Source organism: Primulina tabacum, chromosome 7 (genome assembly GCF_025594145.1).
Source record: "Primulina tabacum isolate GXHZ01 chromosome 7, ASM2559414v2, whole genome shotgun sequence".
Lineage (NCBI taxonomy): Eukaryota > Viridiplantae > Streptophyta > Magnoliopsida > Lamiales > Gesneriaceae > Primulina > Primulina tabacum.
Window position 1 is genome coordinate 34,703,317 of NC_134556.1, and position 25,101 is coordinate 34,728,417.

The 25,101-nt window shown below is 33.8% G+C and overlaps 3 protein-coding genes across 3 annotated transcripts; 2 read left to right on the top strand and 1 right to left on the bottom strand.

The window, feature by feature from the left end:
- On the bottom strand, positions 1 to 5,443 carry LOC142551428 (putative beta-D-xylosidase 7). Its single transcript, XM_075660664.1, has 6 exons — positions 4,998 to 5,443; positions 4,562 to 4,864; positions 2,203 to 2,372; positions 2,027 to 2,124; positions 802 to 1,566; positions 1 to 723 (listed from the first exon to the last, which is right to left on the bottom strand). Exons 1-6 carry the CDS (start codon positions 5,409 to 5,411, stop codon positions 122 to 124), a joined length of 2,352 nt encoding a protein of 783 aa, XP_075516779.1. The 5' UTR covers positions 5,412 to 5,443; the 3' UTR covers positions 1 to 121.
- Positions 5,444 to 13,579: 8,136 nt separating this feature from the next.
- On the top strand, positions 13,580 to 20,333 carry LOC142551429 (putative beta-D-xylosidase 7). The gene is given in 7 exon segments (XM_075660665.1): positions 13,580 to 14,042; positions 17,845 to 18,317; positions 18,401 to 18,498; positions 18,701 to 18,822; positions 18,824 to 19,466; positions 19,605 to 19,946; positions 20,032 to 20,333. Coding segments are annotated over 7 exon segments (2,346 nt in total). The 5' UTR covers positions 13,580 to 13,616; the 3' UTR covers positions 20,274 to 20,333.
- A 1,504-nt stretch (positions 20,334 to 21,837) lies between these two features.
- LOC142551430 (uncharacterized) lies at positions 21,838 to 25,005 on the top strand. Its single transcript, XM_075660666.1, has 5 exons — positions 21,838 to 22,237; positions 22,336 to 22,409; positions 23,522 to 23,657; positions 23,750 to 24,034; positions 24,472 to 25,005. The coding sequence occupies exons 1-5, from the start codon at positions 22,121 to 22,123 to the stop codon at positions 24,742 to 24,744; spliced, it is 885 nt and encodes a 294-aa protein (XP_075516781.1). The 5' UTR covers positions 21,838 to 22,120; the 3' UTR covers positions 24,745 to 25,005.
- Positions 25,006 to 25,101: the final 96 nt, after the last annotated feature.

Consider the following 25,101-nt stretch of genomic DNA (forward strand, 5'->3'; position numbering starts at 1 on the left):
GAAGCAAATCCAATACATGGTTTTGAAGCATAAATCACTTCAACTCGGAACCAGAAATAACCAAATTTAGCGCATGAATGCTAAAACGTACAATTAAATTTGACAAGTTTTGTTTTTTTTGTCAAATTACAATGTTAACAAGGTACTCTTTATCTTCTACAACCAAGTATCTATACCCTTCTTCGATCACCATCAAACCATCCTCATCCGCGGTACTAAGATGCTCGCATGGATTCAATACAAATTCGATTACGCTCCTTTCCCCGGAGTTCAAGCTCACACTCTCGAATCCGACCAACTGTCTCACCGGGGCTCTATCGCCTGGTGATGTATAGTGTTTCATGAATAGCAGAACCGGATGCTTTCCTGCCATGTCTCCAGTGTTTTCAACTCCAACAAGGGCTGAGAACTTCAATTTGTCACAAATGTTGGTGGATATATAGGAAACCGACAGGTAGCTAGTCTTGTTTGAGGTTTCGTGGGTTGCTCGAGTAGTTGATATCAACTGATGATTCAAATGGATGGTGTTTGGTGTAGCAGGCATGAAGTTATAGGAATAGGTTGTGTAGCTGAGGCCATACCCGAACTCGAAAACTTTTGGACCCCGGTAGAATCGATACGTCCGTCCTGGATATCCTGAGGATGGATCAGGCCTCATTCTCATGTCTGTCATTGGTACGTTGATGAAATCCTTTGGATACCATGTCACAGGTAATTTCCCTCCTACATCACATGAATAGGGCAAATATAAACAAAAAAATCAACTTCAATTTAAATTTGCTTCAGATCATTCCGACGTACCAGGATTATGGTCACCGAATATGGTTTCTGCCACAGCAACTCCTCCAGCTTCACCAGGATACCCAGCCCACAGTATACTTCCGATCTTCGGGTCATTTTTCGCGAAAGAAACATCTACAGGACCTCCGCACAACAGCACTAGAACCACAGGCTTCTTCGAGACCCTAGCAACTGTCCTAACAACACTCTCTTGCTGCCCTGGAAGCGTCAACTCCACGCGATCATGATCCTCTGTTTCTTGACTCTGATCCAATCCCATCACCAAAACCACGAAATCTGCATCTTTCACCACATTAGCAACACCATTCACATCAGCAAAACCACAATTCACGTCATCACAACCCTTGTGGTACACGGTATGTGGCACATATTCTTGAAGTGCCTTGAGAATTTCCAAGGTTTTACATGGAGGGCCATCATAATTTCCTCGAAGCACATATCCTGTATTAGCATTGGGGCCAATCACAGCGAGGGACAATGCTTTGGATCTTGGAAGTGGGAGGAGCTTGGCGTTGTTCTTTAAGAGGACGATGCCGTTTCTCGCGGCTTCAAGGGCTAGTTGCTGGTGCTCTTGGGTGCAGACATGAGCTGCTCCAAGGCTTCCAAATAGCTGGTTGTATGGATTTCCATTGAATAATCCGAGCCTCATTCGAACTGAGAATAGATTGTGAAGGGCTCTATCTACTTCATATTCTGTCAACTTTTTTTGTAAGATTGCTGATCTGGTATAGTTCTTTAAGTATGAACCGCAATTTACATCCATCCCTGCATTGATTTCAAAGGTTTGGGAATCGTTTGTAGTGAGTTCAACAAGTTTAGTAGCACATCAAAGGGTTGTACTTTTCAATTAAGAGATATTATAACAATAACCCAGATATTCTAAGACATCAAATCAAAGGTCCAAACTAGCTCGTAAACAAATCGAATCAACTCACGAGTTTTTTATTCACAAAGGGGCGTACTTAGCCTCACCCTCACAAATTTTTTTAAAATGAAATTTTATTTGTAATTTTTACAAATTCAAAATTCTCCGCCTAAACTTCTCTTTCTCGGTTTTTTTATCAAACTTCTACGTCCACACTCGATTGGCTAACATGTTATTTGCTATATATTCAAAGTTAATGAACTCGATCCAATCTCGAGCATCTATAAATTTCAAGTTCAAATTATTGTCATGCTCGTAACATTAGACATGGCGAAGTCATGAGTGTGGGTAACATCATACCAGCTTTGAGAACATCCGCAACTGCGTCTTCCGGTGATCTCGCATAATTCTGAACATCATGAATCATGGCCACAGCATCGCAATCTGATGTGATGTACCTGATACCAATGAGCTGAATTTTTTTTAAAAAAAGCCCTTGCGAAACCGAGAATACATGAAACTACTAAACTACCCACCCATGGAAACCCCATTGGCGACGAGCAGTCGTAGTTAATAAGTTGTAGTCAGCACAGTTTGGAACACCATTGACACGGTTGTATGCACACATTATCCCACTCGCCTTTCCTTGTTGAACACAGCTTTTGAAAGGTGGCTGATATGTATCTGCCAAATCTTGCTTGGTCACCTGTTGTTAGTTCCATCATTTCGGTTTTAAGAATTTGATTTTGATATCTCATTTCATATAAATTTCAATTTCAAATATATCCGCATTTTTAAACTTCGATTCATCGTACGCTTACTACTACAATGTGTTCATAGCAGCTCATCAAATTTGAGCACTGTTATATGCTTAGAATTAACATAAAATATTTAACAACCACAAACCAAAACCGTGATTAATGTCAAAATTCTACATGATTACATGTACTGAAAAATAACCAAAAACTTGTTTCAAAATATATACATACACAGATACACAGACATATTGAAAAATATACCAAAAACTGGATCCAAAACCCTTGGGAGCAATAACCTTAACGATAGATCTGATGGCCCAAATTATTCCAAATGTGTTTTAACACTCAACCCCAAATTATGATGTTAAATCTGGGCCGTCCAACAACACTGAGGTCAGCATCTAACTATCCATAATCTATAACTTTTCCCACAGTTTTTATTGATTTTATGTATCATAAAAAAGAATTTATCCCAAAGCAAACTCTAAGATTATTGGATAAAAGAACCCAAAAACATGGATATAATTTAAGATCTGGATCAATTAAATTGTGGGCACCCATTCAATAATTTAAAGGTTATGCATTGAATGTTCTTTGGCTTGTTTTCAACTCACACATGTGATTTTTCTTGGATGACACCTAAATCTTTAACAAACGGGGCCACAAAATGAAAGGTGACAGTGACTGAAGCGATAATAACAAGAATAATTTAGTTATAATTCGAAAAAAATTCAATATTTATCACAATATATATACATTGCATATCAAAGCTTCATATTTATAATTTATAACTTTAAAAAAAAAAAGATGAAGGTGGTCATCTTCTGCTGTTCTCTGTCAGAAATTTGTAGTGCATTGAAACTAGTACAGATGATTAATCTAAATTTATTTTTCTGAAACATATATTTATTTACAATATATATATATAATATAATATTTTCCGCCATCATATACTGAATCCTTACATTTATTCTGTGAGTGTGGTTTTCAAGAAATCTAACTTCGATGAGTGAATAGTAATAAACCGTGATTCATGGGAGATTTCATATTTTAGTAATCATTATTATTAAAGTGCCACTTTTCGTGCAACGAGTCAAGCACGCTTCCAACCAAAAGCATTAGACTAAAGTGCATATTGCAAGAAAAATGCAAAGCTCCAGATCCGGTTTAAGAAACAAACAAAAAAGAACATGGAAACACTCGAAACCAAATGTACTTTAAATACAAAAACTCATGTAAGACGTTTTTTATGATTCAATTTTGTGAGACATATTTTATATTTAGATCACTTATAAAAAATATTATTTTTTATGTCAAAAATATTATTTTTATCGTAAATATGATCATAATCAATTCGTTTATGAATAAAGATACATGAAATCATATATACAAGATATACTGATGTTTCAAAGACATTCAATCTATTTCACAAAATTTTACCTAGATTTCTTAAGAAATAAAAAATACCCTTTTTATTACGAAAAAGAAAAAGAGGTATTTATTTATAAAGTAATAATGGGAAAATGATTTGATTATGAGGTCATACAGAGTATCTGCAAACTCTGAGAAAATATAATTTATTCTTATTCATCACTCCCTAAAGAATACTTGGTCTGTTCCAAAGAGAAAGACTATATTTTTTTACATGCGGGACAAAAACCCGTGTGAAACGATCTTACGGGTCTTATTTGTGATTGTGAGACTGATATTTATTTGGGTCATCAATGAAAAAGTATTACTTTTTGTGCTAAGAGTATTACTTTTTATTATGAAATTGGTAGGGTTGACCCGTCTCACAGATAAAGATTCGTGAGACCATATGACAAAAGACCTACTTTTTTTTATATTAGTAGTAAATATATAGTTCAGTATCTATCTACCATTATTATTTTTATTTTTATTTTATTTATATTTATTTTATCAATCCACTCGGTATTCATTAAATACATTGTTTTTGCACATTTAACCTGAATTTCGTCCGAATATATGGTCATCGAATTTAGATCAATTAACCGACGAGAGAAATTTGGAATATCAATTTTAATGTTATCCAATTAAAATATAGTGATACCGATTTTTGTTTTGATAATAGCAAAGAAGATTACCAATTCTGTAAGAGGAACTATATTTGACTTACAATTGCATTGAAGCCGAAGCGTTTAATCCCCTTCCAGTTATCGAGATCGTAGGCGGTGAAGTGCTTGCAGCAGGCGGAGGCCTGGAGGTGGCCGTTTGGGAGCTTCCCACCTTCGAAAGTGTCGCCCTGAATCCCCCGGACATAGGAAACTGCGTACTGCGCCGCCACCGATGGGTCTTCCCCAGGCGTCTCCTGCCCTCTCCCCCACCTTGGGTCCCTGAATATGTTTATGTTTGGCGCCCAAAATGTCATCCCTTTCGCCTGCCCTTCGTTATATATTGCTCGAGCCTCTTTTCCCACCGCCTGAAAATTCATTTTTCTCATATCCATTCCAACGGACAATTATTTTTGATTTTGATTAATGTTGGTTTTTCCACATAAAAATGTACTAACGTGAATATTTCATCAAGATATATATATACACATATATTTTCACCTGACCAATGCGGTACCAGAGATGAGAATCAAACGTCGCGGCGGAGAGGATGACCTGCGGGAAGCTGGTGGCGGAGCTGATTCTGCCATTAAACATTATCCCATTCCCGTAGCCGGAGACGCCGTGCAACGCCTCCGACCACCACTCGTACGCCGGAATTCCGAGCCTGGGAATGGCGGGAGCCGAGTTAACCAGCTGGGATATCTTCTCGTCCAGCGTCAGCCGCGACACCAGGTCCCGAACTCTTTGATAGATGGGGAGCGTCGTGTGGCAGAACGGGAACGACTCCGTTTGCGGGTTTGAGCTGCCGCACGAAAATGGCGGCTGAGCGGAATCGGTGAAGGGTAGGAAGACTGTCGCTGCGAGGCACATGACGGTGCAGAAAGTAGCTGCTCCATGGAAGAGAGAGTACATTTTCTTCAAATTTGGAAGTAAAGAGAAAGTAAAGTATAAGTATGTGTATATATACAATCGTGAACAGTTATAAAATACATTTTTTTGAAAAAAATATTTCACAATAATGATAATTTTGTCATTTTAAATATATTTTATAACTCAAATTCTAAATTTAATCCTATATATAACATTTTCATATATATAAATTAAGTGCTGAATTATAGCATTATTTTGTTTGTTTTGAAAAAAAAAACAATAATTCAAACCAAACACAATAATGTTATGTGAAACTAATCTAGAAGCTCTTTGTTAAGATCAGTTTGGGATTACTTATAAGATGTTTCATGGTTAAACCAACCACAGATGAAACTATTTTTTTTTTAATCTTAATTGATCAGTCGAGTAAAATGTGAAAACAATTCGAACCGATACAACGAATATTTTTGTCAAATTGATAAGCAAATCATGACACAAATAAGAAATGTGTGTAAAATAAAATTTGTTAATGGAAGTTTGATTACCAAATCCTCTAATTCTCTACTTATTCTGTGTGAGGAATTCTACTAGAAGATTTTAGTTTATACAAATCTCTTGGACAAATCATGCCAATTGATGACATGTTCTCAATTAATATTTCTAACACACTCAGTCGAGATGACAAGCCTCAACTGATCTACAACCTATCTATCATACAACAAGCCGAAGATCAATTTTTACTTCTACGATTGTTAATCTTCATCTACTGAGTTAAACCTAGTATGCAGATTGAGTAAGAGTGTAGCAACATGTTTTTGCAAGACGATTTATACCGATCCCCGTGATTTGATGTAGGCATTGAAGTCATACTAAGATGTTTCAAGTTGCTACTCAACTGTGCTGATATGACAATCAATTGTGAACATGAAGATGTGTGCATCTCTGACTTGAGATCAGACATTCTTGGTGATTCAAAAATTCTGTGCATTCTTGATGTAAATAAACTTTTTCATGCCATCGAGTATCTCTTTTTTTTTTTTTTTAGATTTTTGAATTTTTTTCTTCGTATAAAAATTCTCCAATGGTTATATATGATTCCTTCGAGATTTCGTATCTTTGTCTGAAAATATTTGTTATACTTCGTTTCATCATATCGCTCTTAATAGTTTAAAATTTTTTTATTCATCGAGGAGAAATCAAAGTGAGTGGTATGATATATGATTCGAAATCAGTCTTAGAACAACTGGCTCGCTCTAGCTCTAATTTAATCATTTTTCACTTTTTGAGCCAATTTCTTTTCCTTTGCAAATATAAAATTTATACAGAAAGTTTTGATTTTCTTTTAACGAAAGGTTGAAGTACTTGGTCTTCGTCACCTCCTACATGATCCACAGGAATGTTGACAAATAGTGTCATTATTTTTCGTAGAATTTAATGATATTTTTTAGTCTTTTCAATGTTGGTTTATCAATCTATTCGACTAAAATATAATATTATTTAAAGATTTCAAACGTATTTTTTGTGTTTAAAAAAAATAAGATAATAAACATTATATATATACTCTATATGTTTATATAATATTTCATATTAATTACGACAGATTTCAAGTTTACTCAAATATTCAATAACGATATTATTTGAAATTGATTTTTTTGTATTATTAATATATAAATAGGAAATATGTGGATTTAAGATTTAATATATTGTTTCATTATAAATAATAAATATAATTAAAATATATAGATTTTAAATTTATCTTCCTATGCAACCTAAAATATTTATAATATATTGCTGCAACATAGAGGTGATTATCTTCATGGAAAATAAATATCATTTTCAAAACCAATTTTAAATAATCTTTGAATTTCAGAAGACATTTATTATCAAGCTTAACCCAAAACTCCAAATACGACATATATGCGATATTAAGTAGATTTGTAGCTACGAACTTTCATATATATTGTCTTTGACCTAATGTCTCCGGGCAAGATATTAAATATTATGTTATACTTGGTGTTATAAACTGTACTACACTTTGCTCAAATAAGTACATTGTGTTTTTTTTTTTTAAAAAAAATACATTTTATTATTGAATAAATAAAATTCACAAATTTTTGTGAGACGGTCTCACGAGTTAATTATATAAGACATATCTCTTATCAATCGATGTTCTTTAAAGAGAAACATACCACGACGGGGCTTCATGAACAATGACACATTATATTGTAATCTGGTAAACACAACATAGATATGAAATATGTAAGGAGACAGAGTTATTGATGTTGTTTTTTTTTTTTTTTTAAATTTGCATATAACGCGTTTTCGACTTTGAGGTGTCCGTTGAATACGACCATATTTTATGTGCAGTGATGTTGGTTGGATCTGGATAAATGGAAGAAGATAGTTTTGGTATATGATGCAACCCGGGCAAAATGGACGAGTCGGGTCGGATACTCAGCCAGATTTGCTATCAAGATGTTAAAGGAAACATGAGTTGAACGTATGAACTGAACTTCTTTCCTTCCTGAGCGATTTGAGAGATCTGCGAACAAGAAAAGAACCACGTGAATGGGCACCGGAGGGTTGTCCGGCGTGACCACTCCGATGCTTAAGTCAGCAGGGAACTCAAGCAAGAAAACCAATGTAACCAAGTGATGGCTATGAGATTGGTGTGGAGAGTGGGGAGTAAATGAACAATAAATGAGAGCATTCAATGTGTATATTAATATCTGAATAGAGAGTAAATGCAAGTAAAGAACCTGATATTTATAGTAGAGAATGCAATGATGACCTCGTTTTTTGTGTTGAGCATTAATTATAGTAGGCCGGCTGATTATACCATATTGTTCTGACATGTCAAATCTCATACTAGTCACATCCAGCCCACCTGCTTTTGTCAACCATTTATGTTACTGTCAGAGATAGGTCGGCTGTGCACACTCTAACAAGTCGGCGCAATTAAATACCTCACTCATATCGAGGTGGCCCGGGTAGAATGCTTCTCGGGAAATCATAAGAGAGCCTGGTATCCAATAGGCCAGGAAGAGAACTTCCCTGGTGTTCCACGGCCCGGCTCCGTGGCGCGAGTCATCCTGGGAAGATCGACTCGGGAATAACCCATTCTCCTGACTCGGGCTTAATCCATTCATGGCCCGGGACATCTCGGGTACTATCCATGACCCGGGGCATCCTGGGGTATCATCAGTATATATTATTATCAGTTTCACTTGTTTTCAAATTGATTCATAACCGAAGCCATGGTGACTGATGTATTTCAATGGACTTTACATTAATCAAGACCTGCAAAAAAAAAAAACTATTCGAATAAGTTTTGCCAAGATGGGATCCATCACGACTTGGCTCGATTATGCATGAAAGGTCCAGGTTTGATCTGGTTTGGTTTGGTTTGGTAGGACAACCGTAGTCGACGTATTTTAGCTCCCACCAATTCACCCCAGAGAGTGAATGGTTTGATATCAAGGTGAATGGTTTTCAGCAAATGAATTAGTATTCCCATAAAATCGAGAATAGGTCTTCTGTAGGAACAATTACTATCTGGTTCTTATGAATCTACCAAGCATGAGAATGGGAATGAAGTGGAGAGTATGTCCATTTCATAATCCATTTTGCCGAACATTCCTGGTGTTATTTATTTACGCTATATTCTGACTGAAGGGAAATATATTTTCTCTAATAAACATGATTTCGTAACTCAAAATGATTTCCTTAAATATTATCTCTTCCATGATTAATTTGATTTGGTTAATATTTATTGTAATTTTGCCTTTCTAGATAATATGATATTTAATGAGATAATTTGGTATCAAGATTTGAGAAGAGTTTCGTTTCTATTAAATTCTTATCTTTTTCCTTGTTGAATATGTTTCCTTGTTGAGACAAACTCTAGGACAGAGAAGATCTATAAATAAGAGAAACAAGGACTTTGTTATGGCTTCTTCCAATCGATCATACATACATACACGAAGTGGAGATTTTCAGAGCAAAAGAATTCTCGAAGCCGTTGCTGTTGAAAAGTGCTGATTGCGTGTTGCCTTGAATGTTGGGAACATCTACAGACAACATCCGCAAAGAAGTTGGCTGAAGATCGTTTTCGTGGATTCCCTTTTGGCATCACACTTTTGCTTTCTTGTTAACATTTTATTCTGGTTATTTGTTTTAGAAAGCTATTTATTTTCTCAACTTGTTGAGGAAAATTGACTTTTGTTATAATCACTAGTGATAGGTTGTCGTAAACAGTTTGGTTTTCTAGTGATTGATTTTTGCCTTAAGGCACCGCACAAGTATTTATAATTGTGCATATTTAATCTCGTCCATCTATTTATTTAAAGTCAATTTGTGTTACAAAATATAATATTTCGATGCATGTTGTCCGAGATGTTGTAACATCTGGTACAACACTTAATTCTGATTAAACACAAATTTACTATTTTACATCATATTCTGATATTTTTATTATTTGTGGTATCTGTCGAACAATACAAATCTTACACTGACATAGAATATTATCACTTTAATTAATAAAATAGAGTATCTAAGTATCAATATATAATTTATATCGAGGCAACGTATCCAAATAAATTTGGCTGAAACAAGAGTGTCCGTTCACCTTTGTCCAAGCACTTTTCTTAATAAGATTTTAATTCGTGAATTATTAATTGTTTTGTAATTTGTCGTGGAATATGATAATATCGATGTTTATAGATTATATAATTTGAATAATATGATAATGATCAAAATGCATGAGAATCATATAATAATTTAACAATTTGCTAAGGCGATATGAGAATTATGAAATTCGATGAGTGTTTGCAACAGAGTCATACCTGTATTCGATGGGGCCTGAAGCGAAAAGTAAAAAATTACTTCTTATTGCGGAAAATAATTGCAAAAGTTCGTAACGTTTATTTGTTTTAAACATGAAAATATTTATCAAACCGGTATAGTCCAGTTGTCGAATAATTTTTTTTGTTATTCTACAACACTGCTAGCCCATTTAGTCTGTTATATGACATTGTTGATCACAAATATTTTTTGGTTAATTTCAATTTCGAGCAGTTTATTTTCTGCTGATGAGTTGTGAGTGATATGAGTAACAAAATCTTACCGATAATACAAGTATTTGAGAAAAATCATTCAGTATCATCAATGACATAAGTATTTGAGAATAAATAATTTAGTATATTCAAACACGGTAGAATATCACTTTGTTTTAGTAATTTGTTGAATAAAAGCTTATGACTATCAACTTTAATCATAACTCACCACAGTTAATGTATAAATGCTCATTGTGAGTCAAGATTATTGAAACTTCATATAATATTTCATCAAACTAGTTAAATGATCACTCTTTAATTTTTTCAAATTCAACAAAACCCAAAACTTTATTGATACTTTAAATTGTCCAAACGAACTTGAGAAAAAAAAACGAGTTTAATCAATTATTAAAAAAAATATTCAGATTGGTCTTTTTATTTAATATTGAGCTATACATATATTTTTTTACTTTGATATTAACTCAACATATAATTATAATAATAATTTTGGATCCCCTCCAAGATCGGGCCTTGAAACGGTGGCCTATTTGGCCTTACATATGATATGGCTCTAGACTTTGCAGTCATTAAAAGAAATATTTTTGGCTTTTAGCTAACAAAAAATGAGTTTAACGTGTTTCTTAAACTTGGATTCTATGTTATATTTTGCTTAACTTGATTGAAATTTAAAAGATGATGAGATGTTGATTTTACTTTTACAAAAGTTATTGGAAAAAACTTGTGTGAGACGATATCACGAGTCGTATTTTGTGAGACGTATCTCTTATTTGAGTCATCCATGAAAATGTATTACTTTTTATGGTAAGAGTATTACTTTTTATTGTGAATATCAGTAGAATTGACCCATCTCATAGATAAAGACTTGTGAGACCGTCTCACAAGATACCTACTCAAAGTTATTATGGTAAAAAAGTTAGTACTATAATAAATTATTTATCAAACATTATCCATTTCATATTTTCAGCCTTTTACAATTGTTTTCAAATACTACACACGGCTGATTTTTCTCTACTTCTTCATAATCTATAAATTTAAAAACTTTTAAAAAACATAATCTTTTGCAAACACTGTCTAAGAGACCATGCAAATTAATTATATAAATCATTATAAGATAACATTACAATGATATGTGATATCATGCGAAATAAAAAAAATATTTAAATGTAATTGAATGTACAGATAGCCAAACATGATCACGATTTATTATGAATAATCACAATTTAAGTATGTCTTATTTGATAATAAATGGCATCTTATTTCCCTTTTAGATTTTTGTCGAAGGGGAATGCAAAAAATGACCAAAACTTTGAGGAGATATTTGTCACGTTGATTTCTTTTTCCTTTTTCCTTCCTTCAATGAAATCACTACTAAAACGACTATAAATTGGTGAATTTTTTGGATTTTTTGAAACAAAAGAATCAAAAGTAATATCGTTTGAGTTCAACCAACAACAAGAATATTATCCTTCGCGTAGATCAAATGATCGTCATTATCCCACGCCTATTATAGCATGAACACGCAAATCGATTAAACATAAAAACTGTCTGAGAAGGATATCATAATTGAGTCATCCATGAAAAAATATTAATTTTTATGTCGAAATTATTACTTATTATTATAAATATGATTATTATTGATCCGTAAAAATATCTCACAAAAAACTTAATATTGATTAAATGGTCATTGAGATTGAAGTTATAAAATAGTTTTTCACTCCAAACTTAATTAATCTCTAAAAGCAAATCAATTGGGCATAAATAGTCTAGTGATAATCACAACGTTGGCTTGGATTTTTTATTAAATTTCGATCGAATGTCTATCGTGAGACAGATTAACTATATTCATATTTATAATAAAAAAATAATATTTTGACATAAAAAGTAATACTTTTGCATGATGATCGAAATAGAATATGTATCACAAAATTGACTCGTAAGACCGTCAAATATGAGTTTTTACGTTTTTAGTAAAATTATATGTATGGTTTTGAACGGTTTTAAAGACCTGAGTAGAAATAAAAACTACGTTGTTAATATAATAAAACCAAATACTTAAATTGATATAGAAATATTAAACTAATTATAACATAGTTACAATATACGATCCTAACATGAAAATTATATGCATCCTATTATGCACGTTTCGAAATATATATTTTATGGACTATAATATGGCATGAAAAGTCATGTGAAATTTTTAGAAATTGTTGGGTTTCTTTTTTATTTTTAATTTTAGCACACAGACACAAACTTCTCTCCGAATCCCACCTAACCCCTGTGAGATGCAGATACTTTGCATGCCAAACTTACGTTAAAAAGATATTACAGTTAAGTATTCAGGCATGTTAATTCTTCAATTTTCAAATATGTGTGCATGATATGCAATATCCTACATTGTTAAAAATATTTTGAAATCGAATTTACTAATTTGTACAATTAGTCGTTTTGATTCCCGTGTTTCTATTCAGATCTTTAAACACGACGACTCATATGAGACATCTAACATAATGATTTTGTGCAACGGATCTCCGATCGACTGAACTAATTAAAATATATTATTTTTTCTGGCGAAAATATTACTTTTGACGGCAAATATTGATCGGATCAGCTCGTCTCACGAATGTAAATCTGAAAGATTATCTTGTGATATGCTCGTGTTTAAAACGTAGTAGGTGATGATCCAAAGTAGGCAATATATACATATTAATTAGTTTGTTAAAAATAGTGAAATCCACGTGGTTGGTGTTTTACACTTTTTTAGAATAATCTCACCACGTTTATATATTCTTGTTCAATTATAGGTAAAACCAATCAGTAATATTTATATTATTTTTTCTACCATCGGTTTTTTCCCCAATTTTTTTTTTTTAATATCCAACAGAATATCTAAAAAGAGAAAATTGATTTTTAGTTATGTATTTTTAATTTTTTTATGATTTTAATCATCTATATTATCAAATTTTAATCTTAATATATTATTTTGAATTTTGTTGTAATTTTAATATTTTTCTAATATAATATTGATTTCAAGTCAAGAACTTCCTATTAAAATGGATTTTCCTATTTAAAAATTCAAATATATTAAATTAGTTAATTTGTCTTTTGCATTTTCTTGTTTCCATTGCATTTATATATATGGATTCCGGCCACTCTACTTCACTCCAAATTCACCATGACGAAGAACTTCATCCGTGCAACCACCGCCACCATCATCGTCTTCTTCCTCACAACATCCGCCATCGCAGCCCAACCCAGCCACCACCGCCCGCCATACTCCTGCGACGCCGCCGATCCCACCACCAGATCGCTTCGATTCTGCGACACCTCATTGCCCATCAGCGAACGCGCACGCGATCTGATTTCCCGCCTCACATTGGACGAGAAGTTCTCCCAGCTAGTCAACAAGGCGGCGGCGATCCCGCGGCTGGGAATCCCGTACTACGAGTGGTGGTCGGAGGCGCTACATGGCGTCGCACAGGCCATCAGCGTGGAGACAGGGATTCTGTTCAACAGGACTATCAAAGCAGCCACTAGCTTCCCTCAAGTGATTCTCACTGCCTCCACCTTCGACGCTGATCTCTGGTACCGCATAGCCAAGGTTCGTCTTCCGAAAAAAACTTCTAAAAATTTGTTAATGTTTTCTTGAAGATCCATTATTGAACTGCAAACTTGTATTGGAGGAGGTTGGACTATCAAAATTACACAATTAATTTTTGACAATTATAATTTTTTTTAAAAAAAAATCATTTATTGATATAAATGGAATTTTTAATTTTGTTTTTCACGCTTCCAGTCATATACTTCATGAATATTATTAAGTATTATACTTTCTCTTATTATTTTATGTTGTAAAACAGTTTTATTTTACTCGACTTATCTCATAAAAAAATATTAATATCATAAAAGATATTAATTTTTATGACAATTAAAAATGAAGTGAATCTTTTTTATGAATAAAAATCCACGATATCATCTCACACTTGAGAGTAGATCTCTTGTGAGACGTACTCAGGAATCTTTATATGTGAGACGGGTCAACACTATCGATATTCACAATAAAAAATAATACTCTTAACATAAAAAGTAATACATTTTCATGAATGATCCAAATAAGATATCGTCCACCGTCTTACCTAAGTTTTTATCTACAATTGAAATACTTATATTATTTATTAACTCCACAACTTCTAAATAAAAAAATTTCATTAAATGAAATCTATACTTATAGAACATTAGCTTTTTGGGTAATACTGGATATGAGGATACTTATTTACGTAGCAATTACGTTTTGATTTCACAAGAAATTCTTGAAAGATCAATATCAGAATTTTATACTTACTTTAAATATGACACAATAGAAAAGAATGTAATTGTCGTGAAAATAAATATATTTATATTTTATATATATGTATTTTTAAATATAAAATATTTTTGTATAAAAAATACAGAATTGGGTTTGAATATTAAGATAAGGTACGTTATGATTGAAGTAATGGGACCAGAATTCGCTGGTCAAGTCAAGGGTAGCATGCCCTTGATTTTTTGGATCTCGTTTTCATATATTATGTCCACTATCTGGGATTTTTATTCGCACTTATTTTAAAAATAAATAAAAAAAATATCCTCTGTGTTTCTCCACGTTAGAAAGAATAAGTCTTTTGTGAGATAGTTTAACGAATCTTTATTTGTGAGACGGATCAAACCTATCGATATTCACAATAAAAAGTAATATTTTTTCATGGATGACATCCGTCTCACAAAATACGACATGTAAGACCATCTCACACAAGTTTTTGTCCATTAAAAAAGAGAGACATTTTTCAGATGTTTGTAAGTAAGAAGCCGGGGTTTTATTTTTGTTTTAGTTCGGAGAAGAGAAGACGTAATTGTTATAGTTGAGTTTTAAACTTATTTCGTGTCAAATTTAAAACTTTAATATGGAGTGAATTATAAGTCCCGAGATTTAGGTTAGTTTTGGTTGGGTTGTTATCATGTTATGCATGTGTTTTATCCTCTCGAAACGTGAATCAACCATCCAATGTAAGGACAAATTATATAGAAGCCAATTTTCTTTAGAATCATGTTATAAATACAACGAGATTCATACAATAACTCATACAATACAAAAAATTAAGTGCAAAAATTCAATTTATCAAAATCTCATCAAATATTTAATAATAAATCTCATTATATCATTGTTGTAAATATACATACTAGCTATATTTGTTATATATTTATTATTATTTTTTTAAGGCTTTGGTTTGAGTGGTAGGTACCCTATCAAATGTTGGAACATCCATCAATTAAACATGACTAAAGCTCTGAGTGCACTTCACGTGAATGTGTGTGTATATATATATATATAAAATAAAAAATACAAATTTATGTAATTGTTTTTTTAAAGTAGGGGTAGCATAGTAATTTCATTTAAGGCCATATTATGAAATGAACAAAGATAAGATCATTCTCTGCTGCATCGGATGTAAAACGTAGACTAAACTCCGAATATATGGGTCTTGCACGGGTCATTCCGCTCTTTATACGGACACAAAATATAAAAATGTAATTTTTTTTATAAAAGAGAAAAATATCCACGGGAAAAAACTTCATGGACTATCATGAAAAGATATTTAATTAATACATTATATGTATATGGTTCTTATAAACAAAGATGATTTTATGAAAATATTCTATTATTTACTAAAAGTGTTGAAATAACTCACTTTTATAACTTCTCCAAATTTATCGAATATCTTTTTCTTCTATAAGAAGAATTAAATCTCTATATTTTGTCAATATATAAAGAGCTGAATCACCTTCATCATCTTTAATGATATTAGCATATGATGCTTGAGATTGAGAATCTGTAATATTTCTCTGTTTCTGTTTCAAGAATTCTTGAAATTCACTGTATAACGAATCATTTTGCTTAGTATTACTGACTGATGAACTAGAAATGTTTTGGACTATAAGCATATGCTTTCCATGCTAAGCAATAATATTAGGGGGTTTTCCCTCTACCACCTCTTCCTCTATAAGATGAATATCCTCTTACACGAGAATTCATATTTGTAAATAAGAACATTAAGATTAATATTCTTTGGTTAAGAAATCTGGTAAGTGATTATCTTCACCATTTTTGTAAATAATTTCCAAATCAAAAGGGGCTAAACGAGCCTGCAATCTTACAAACATTTGCTTAGAAACATCATGTTTAAAATTCCATTTCGCAGAATAAAATCGAATAAGATATTCTTGTTTTGATTTGGGATCTATTTGTTTTAAAATTCCTCCAAAACCTATATCACAAGCACCGGTTTCAACAATTTTATCCATTGGGGATTAGCAAGCATCAGACAAGGGAGATTTTTAACATTTTCTTTAATATTTTTAACTGTTTCAGTATGTTTATTCGACCAAGATAATTGATTTTTCTTTAATCTATCATATATGATAGCATAATCCTTAATAAGATTTTAAATATAAGGAGAAATATAATTTAAATTTTCCTAAAAATCTTTGTAACTTAGTTTTATCAGTTATAATATCAGGAAAATTTGAACTAAATTCAATACTTTTTTGTATAATTTTTTTTAAAAAAAAACTGTTATATTCTAATTTTTATTTTGATTATTGTTTAGACCATTAATTATATTGAGTATTAATTATAAAGTGATTTTGTTAATATTTATTAATAATACATTCAAGAGTATGTTTCTTGTGAGACAGTCTCATTAATTAATAAATGTGAGATGAGTCGACTCGATCTATATCTAGAATAAAATGTAATACTTTTGGGATAAAAAATAATATTTTTTCATGAATCGAGTCAGATAGAGGTTCTATCTAATGAAATTCACCGGTGAAACGATCTCATATGAATTTTTGTGTGTAACTAAACTTTTCCATTGTTTTTTAACTTCATTATTCTTTATCTCATTTTGCATTTTTTCGTCAATCAATTAAAAAATATAATTACTACACAAAAATCGATTTTCAAAATCATATTGATCAGATGCGGTTTGAAAAACAAAAAACCTTAAACATGGAGCAAGGAAATTCTTTTCAGTATCATTAAACTGAGGCTCCGTCAAGTACACCTAAAAATATTTAAAAAAGCCTTCCAATTTGTGGTCAGGGCGCGGGCGTGCGCGCACACACATATGTGTAACTTCGTAAATATGCAGATTTACCCACGAATTTTGTCGCAGATTTACCCACGAACATGGACAAAATTCGTGGGTTGGCCCAAAAATTTCTCCTTCGAATATTGGCAACAAGTATATATCATGTAGTTTTAGTGTCATCTAATGCAAATAGCATGTCAGTTATCTATCAAAGCAATATGTTTCTTGTTTCTTACTTATGGTGGGTGGCATCATATATATGTACATTTGAAGGTGATTGGGACAGAGGCAAGAGCATTGTACAATGAAGGGGATGCAATAGGAATGACATTTTGGTCACCAAACATTAACATATACAGAGATCCGAGGTGGGGAAGGGGCCAAGAAACACCCGGAGAAGACCCTTTACTTACATCCAACTACGCTGTTTCGTTCGTCCGAGGAATACAAGGGGATGGTTTCGAAGGTGGCAAACTCAGTGATGGCCATCTTCAAGTCTCTTCATGCTGCAAGCATCTTACTGCCTATGATTTGGATAAATGGAAGGGATTCAATCGTTTCACGTTCGACGCTAAGGTTACTAAACAGGATATGGCTGATACATTCCAGCCACCATTCAAGAGTTGTGTGGAGAAAGGGGGAGCTAGTGGGATAATGTGTGCTTACAACCTCGTGAATGGGATCCCAAACTGTGCTGATTATAATCTGTTGACAAAAACTGCTCGTGGAGACTGGGGATTCAAAGGGTAACATTTTATCTAGTTAAATTTATGCAAGTTGTTTAGAACTAATTGGTGCCCAAGTCCCTAACTATGTTTGAAAATGGCAGCTACATAACTTCGGATTGCGACGCAGTTTCACTCATTTTTGAGCAACAAAAATATGCCAACTCGCATGAAGAGGCTGTCGCATTCGTGCTCAAAGCCGGTATGTTGAACCCTTTCAAGCGTTGCAGTTTTTCTCAGTAATTGGATTGTTACATGATATAAATGTTAAATTAAACCGTTACCATCAGCTGAACTTTTGACTTTTAATTTAGTATAGCGCTAGATATTTGGTTCTACAATCTATGTATGTGAAGTCACATTCTTTACTTCGATTTTTTTAATGGGATCAAATGGAAAAACAGGCATGGATGTCAACTGTGGCTCCTACTTGGGAAATCATACAAAATCAGCAGTTGAAAAGGGAAAAGTATCGGAATCTGATATAGACAGAGCCCTACACAACCTCTTTTCTGTAAGAATGAGGATTAGGACTTTTCAATGGTAATCCTACTGCACTCCCTTACGGACAACTGAGTCGAAATGACGTTTGCACACCAGAGCACCGAGGATTAGCCCTCGAAGCTGCATGCCATGGGATCGTCCTTCTCAAGAACTCTAGAAACCTCCTTCCGCTTTCCAAGACAAAAACCAAGTCTCTCGCAGTAATAGGGCCCAATGCTGCTGTGGCCAAAACACTTGTTGGAAACTATGCCGGCCCTCCTTGCAATCCCATTACGCCACTTGAAGGGTTGAAGAGCTACGTCAAAAATATCGAGTTTAACCAAGGCTGCGACACTATAAATTGCACTTTCATTAGCCTCGGTGAATCCCTAAAGATTGCGGAGTCAGCAGATTATGTTATATTGGTTATGGGGCTTAATCAAGATCGAGAAAGCGAAGAACTTGATCGTGTAGACTTAGTACTCCCTGGTGAGCAAGCAAGTCTTGTAACTAACGTTGCTAAGGCAGCTAAAAAGCCGGTTATATTGGTGCTGCTTTGTGGTGGTCCTGTTGATGTATCTTTCGCAAAACATGATCCCAAGATTGGAAGCATTTTGTGGGCTGGTTATCCTGGTGAGGCAGGGGGGCAAGCTATTGCAGATATAATATTTGGTGCACATAATCCAGGTAAAAACTGCTCATGTTCTCGTGATTAAAATTGACGAAACAAATATGTTTCTGTTACGGTAACATTCATCGCAATTCCGACGTTTTATTTGGTTTTCGACATAAACAATGGTTTTTATGATACATGGTTCTGTGCAGGAGGGAGGTTGCCTGTTACATGGTATCCAAATGATTTCATCAAAGTGCCAATGACAGACATGAGAATGAGACCTGATCCTTCACAAGGCTATCCAGGGAGAACATACAGATTCTACCGAGGCGAAAAAGTATTCGAATTTGGATATGGCCTTAGCTACACAAAATATGCTTATAAATTCCTCTCTGTCAGCCAAAGAGTGATCAACTTCAAGAACACACATTTGATATCCTACGAGCAAGAAAGTGCCAAAAGTATTTCGATTTCGGATATCGGCTCCGAATCATGTGAGAAGGCTAAGTTCTCGGCAGCCGTTGGTGTAAAAAACCATGGAAAGATGGCAGGTAAACACCGATGGTTCCTTTCTTTCACATTTTTGCCTAGTTTAACATACCCTCTTGACTAAAATTCATGGCTCGGCCACTGCAGGTAAACATCCGGTTCTGCTGTTCCTTCGTGGCGACGGAGATGCCGACGGTAGGCCAACGAAACAGTTGGTTGGATTTCAAACTGTTAGCTTGGATGCAAATGAGGAGGCTACTCTGGAATTCCAAGTGAATCCATGTGAGGACTTTGGAAGAGCTAATGAAGAAGGGTCGATGATGATGGAATCAGGGACTCATCACTTGGTTATAGGAGATAAAGAATACGCCATACACACTTACATTTGAAACATTTTAATCTTTTTTCCTCGTCCAATTAATAAAAGAATTCGATTATTTTACTATCAATGCTCGTTTTGCAAATAAATCCATTCAATATTTCTCATCATGTTTTTCACAAAAACTCAATTTCATGTGACAAATTTCTGATCCATCCCAACTCATAAAAAGATCGTTTTTATAACAAAAATATTAACTTTTTTTTTATAATTACAGAGCGAGTCAACTTGTCTTACGGACGCGTGCATCCGAACATGATTCTGATGCCGAGTTGTTTATCTGTCAGCATAAACAGATGCAATGATTCTTGAAAAAACAATTAATAATATAAATGGTAAATATCTATAATCGGGGGAACAAAGTGACACTCGTATTAGTAGACAAGATGCATATAATTTTGTATGATGATTTGGAATGAAATATTTGAAATTTGAATTCAAATCGTGAAATCTTTTCCGAGACCCCGAAAGGATAGGAAAGCGTTGCGATTACGTTAGCCAAATGTTGTAAAGCTAATATTAGAAAGACTTTTTAGTTTCTTGCAAGTGACGAAATAAGCATATATATAAAAATAATAACATTATGACGAAAATCAAAATGATATTTCATATGAAATTTATGTAAAACTCATATATAATTTTTGTGATCAAATAAATATTTAGTACGAGGTTTTTTGAGTATAATCCAAAAGCAAATCTATGAAAGCTTAGACTCAATATGTATAATATCATATCATTGTGAAGATAATTTTTTAAGACTTGGACTCAAAGTGGATAATATCTTACCATTATATAGATATGAACTTATAAGTTGGAAGATACCTCAATTAGTATGCGATCTTTTTGGATAAAGTTCAAAAACAAATACACGAAGACTTGTACTCAAAATTAACAAAATTATACAATTATAAAGATATATGACTTCCATTATTCAGTTTGAGTTTTTTCACTAAAAGTTATTCTAAAAAACAATAAATGAAGGCGATTTTTAGATTTTTAATTTAACTTTTATTTTTAAACATAAGATCCATATATACAAAGATTAATCTGTTTTTTCCTCTTGAGAGAATAAAAATAATATTGATAAGCAATCTGAAATTTAAATATGTCGTGTTTGTTTGGTTATTATTCAATTTGATCAATCCGAAATCCTTTTCATTTCAATTTTCAATTCGATCATTGACCAAATGTAACGTATTTTAAAATCGATCTCCTGAATCTAATTTTCAAATTCAAATCAATCCAATAATTTTCTGGCAATTATCCTTCTTATGCTAAATTTTATTAATATCACAAATATATAATAAAAATATATAAATCAATATGTTATTTAATATTTTCGTACCTAAATTTTATTAAATCGGTACCATACATGTATAACAATTATTGATATTAATAAAATTATTTTAATTTTATACTCAAAAACTTATTTTTTTTATAAAATATAAAACAACTGATATTTAAATATCATATATTATTTTTTTAATATTTTATATCGATTTTCGTAAAATTAAATTTTCTTTGTGAGTCGAAAACAAATCGACCCGAATCAAGTTTGAGTGGAGATTTTTGCTGTGTGTTGGGAACCCACATCTGTCACCGTCACGTGCCATCCCAGCTAGCGCACGTGTCGCCCCACTCTTTCATCTTCTTCCCCGCAAAGCAAGAATATTAACTATACCCACTTCCATCGAACTCACTTCTGCTCCACACTTTTCTTTCCTCCCGTTGCCCTCCAAATCCTCTCCGTAGCCAAGCTTCCAACACAGACACCGCAAGGGCATCTGAGTCACTTCACTCCCACCCTCCCTCAGATCTCGGCTTGCCCCTTTTTTTCCCTACTTGAATTTTTTGTTCATGGAGAGAGGAACTCCGGTCAGGAAGCCCCACACTTCAACGGCAGATCTGCTCACGTGGTCGGAGATTCCGCCGGAAAACACACCCGCCACTGCCTCCGCCACCCGCTCCCACCAGGTGATGCGCATTTCACTCAATTGATTGATAAACGTGGGAATGTTTTATTTTTTTCTTTCAAAGTTTTTGTTTTTTGAGTTTTTGGTTGATGGATGCAGCCGTCGGATGGGATCAGCAAGGTGGTGTTTGGGGGTCAGGTTACTGACGAAGAAGTTGAGAGCCTGAATAAAAGGTGGAAGATCTACCTTCGTTTTCTACTGTTTTCGTTTTGTTTGAATTGATTGATTTTGTTGCTGCCATTTTTACTATCGTTGTTGACTAACGCAGTGTTGAGATTTTGTTGGCTCGTGTTTTGGGTTGCATTTAATATTTTTGGCTGCATCTTTGAAAATTTAGATTTGAATTTGAAATTTTAAATGAAAAAGGCATGAAGAGATTTTGTTGACCTTTGACTAAAAATTGGATCTTGTTTAACTTTCGGATAATTTTCTTCCTGAGATTTGCATAGGCTGTGCGCGATTATATCTCAATATCGATAAATATTATTCGAATCTGGGTTCATCAGTTTTTTAAGATAAGTAATTTTTATCTCGAAAGCATGATTTATTTAGAAGGTCAAGCGATGATGTCTTAGCTGATATCAGTTCTTCTTCCACATTTTGTACTGAGTTTCACTTTAAGTTTTGTAAAACCAGGTAAATTGTCGTTTATTCTCCAGTTTTTTTGGTTGTATCAGCACTAACGACCATTCAAAAAATAAAAATAAAAATCGAGGCATACCTCGAAGATTATAGAATTCGACAGACCTTGTAATTTGAGGCATAGGTTTCTAATTCTCACGGCTCACTGGAAAATCAAGATTTGCGCAAGCTTTATTCATTATATATATTCAACTATGTAGTGTAGGGTGATTGATCTCAAGCTAATAAAGTTAATATAAAACAAACATCATGAATCCCGTTTTGGAATAGACAATTATCTTTACATGTGTCTCTTTACATAATAATCATTCCTCCCTGCAATGCTTGACAGAACCACCACCAATGGAAAGAATCCAGTAGAATACAATTTTTTAGTTGCTTTATTGAATCTAGGAAACAAACGTTCACCAGCGTAAAGATTCAGGACAACTTTATTTATGGGCTGATTTACACATAAACGTAATGAGCCTTTTTCGAAGCACTTTCTTTTTTTATTACTTATAAGCTGTCCATTTTTCCGTTATGCTAATTCGCGATGGTTATGCAGATATGTTCTAATGAAAGGATTTGTTGATCCACTTGCTAATCATGTGCCTTGTACTTGTACATCATTTAATGTACACACCTGCTTTCACTGTTTTAGGAAACCATGTTCAGGCTATAAAATGAAGGAAATGACTGGCAGTGGTATATTTAAAACCAATGGAGAAAATGGATCATCAGAGATTGAGGATGCTGACCAGACCTCAGCAAATAAAACTGGATTGCGTATGTACCAGGTATTCCCAAGGCCTTCTTGTTTAATATAGTGTATTACTATAGATATGACACGCCATGTCTTGTTAAAGTTTATGGTTAATACTGTTATTAGCAAGTGGTGGGCGGAGTCAGTCAAATTTCTTTTGGTGAAGAGGAAGACATCTCTCCCAAGAAGCCTGCAACTCTTCCTGAAGTTGCAAAGCAGCGGGAGTTGAGTGGAAATTTGGAGAGCGAATCTGAAGCAAAGTTGAAAAAACAATTTTCAGATGCCAAAAGCAAAGAGCTCAGTGGGCACGATATTTTTGCTCCCCCACCTGAAATTCTACCCCGCCCTTTGGCTGCTCGGGCTTTGGCTTTAAGAGAAAGCATTACCATTGGAGATCATGGATCCCAGGAAGTACGCCTTTCTTCCAAACTTGACTTAATAGCTGCATATGCTTTTTACGAAATTTTGTGATTTATATATGGACGTTTTATTCAGCTTAGTAAAATATTTCAAACAAGGTCTTTTTTGTTGTGCATGGAGTTTATGGGCTACTGTTTGCTATATCATTGAGGGAGATGCATTATTGGCCTCTTGATGAAGTGTTTTTCGCATTTTTTAAAATAACCTTCCCCCCTTCCTGACCATCTACTTTGCATATTTATAATTTTGTTGCACTTTTGAATTTCTTTTATGAACAAGTTTTATCCTTTAATTTGAATGTCAAAAGATTAAAATGTGAAATTGTTTCAACATGGTACTGCGTTGTAGTCTCTGTTTCCTGTCTTTTGGGGACTGTTATGTAAATATAAAGCTGAAGTCAACTTCACCTGCTTTCCTGGATTTCGAAGGGTGCTGGAGGGCAAAACAATGGCTCGTCTACTGCAGAAAACGTAGTAAAGACAGCGAAGAAGATTCCTAACCAGAAATTCACCGAGCTCTCCGGAAACGACATTTTCAAGGGCGACGCACCCCCTGCATCTGCTGAGAAACCACTGAGTTCTGCCAAATTGCGAGAGATGAGTGGCAGTAACATCTTCGCGGACGGAAAGGTGGAATCTCGAGATTTCTTAGGCGGGGTTCGTAAGCCACCGGGCGGTGAGAGCAGCATCGCCCTGGTGTAACGTATTAGGTCTAACTCAGTCATTTACGAGTTGCTTGTGTCGTGTTTTTATCTTTATATTTGGTGGGGATTTATTCTGATATGGCTTGACATTTTGTGTGGTGGATTTTTTTGGCATGTGTTAGGTTTGGTTAACATGTCTGGAGATTTATGGAGAGTTTGTCTAATTGAAGTCTCTGTCTCTCTCTAGTAACGCATGTGGTTGCAATGTCTATGAAGTGTTTTGGCATGATATTTATGGTTAAGTATTCGTTTTTAGTTATTTTCCTTTTGTTCTTGTTTCCTGTTTTTTTAGTTGAAAAGATATTTGGTATAATCGAGTCTCGTACTCGATATCTTTTCGATATTTGAGATTTTG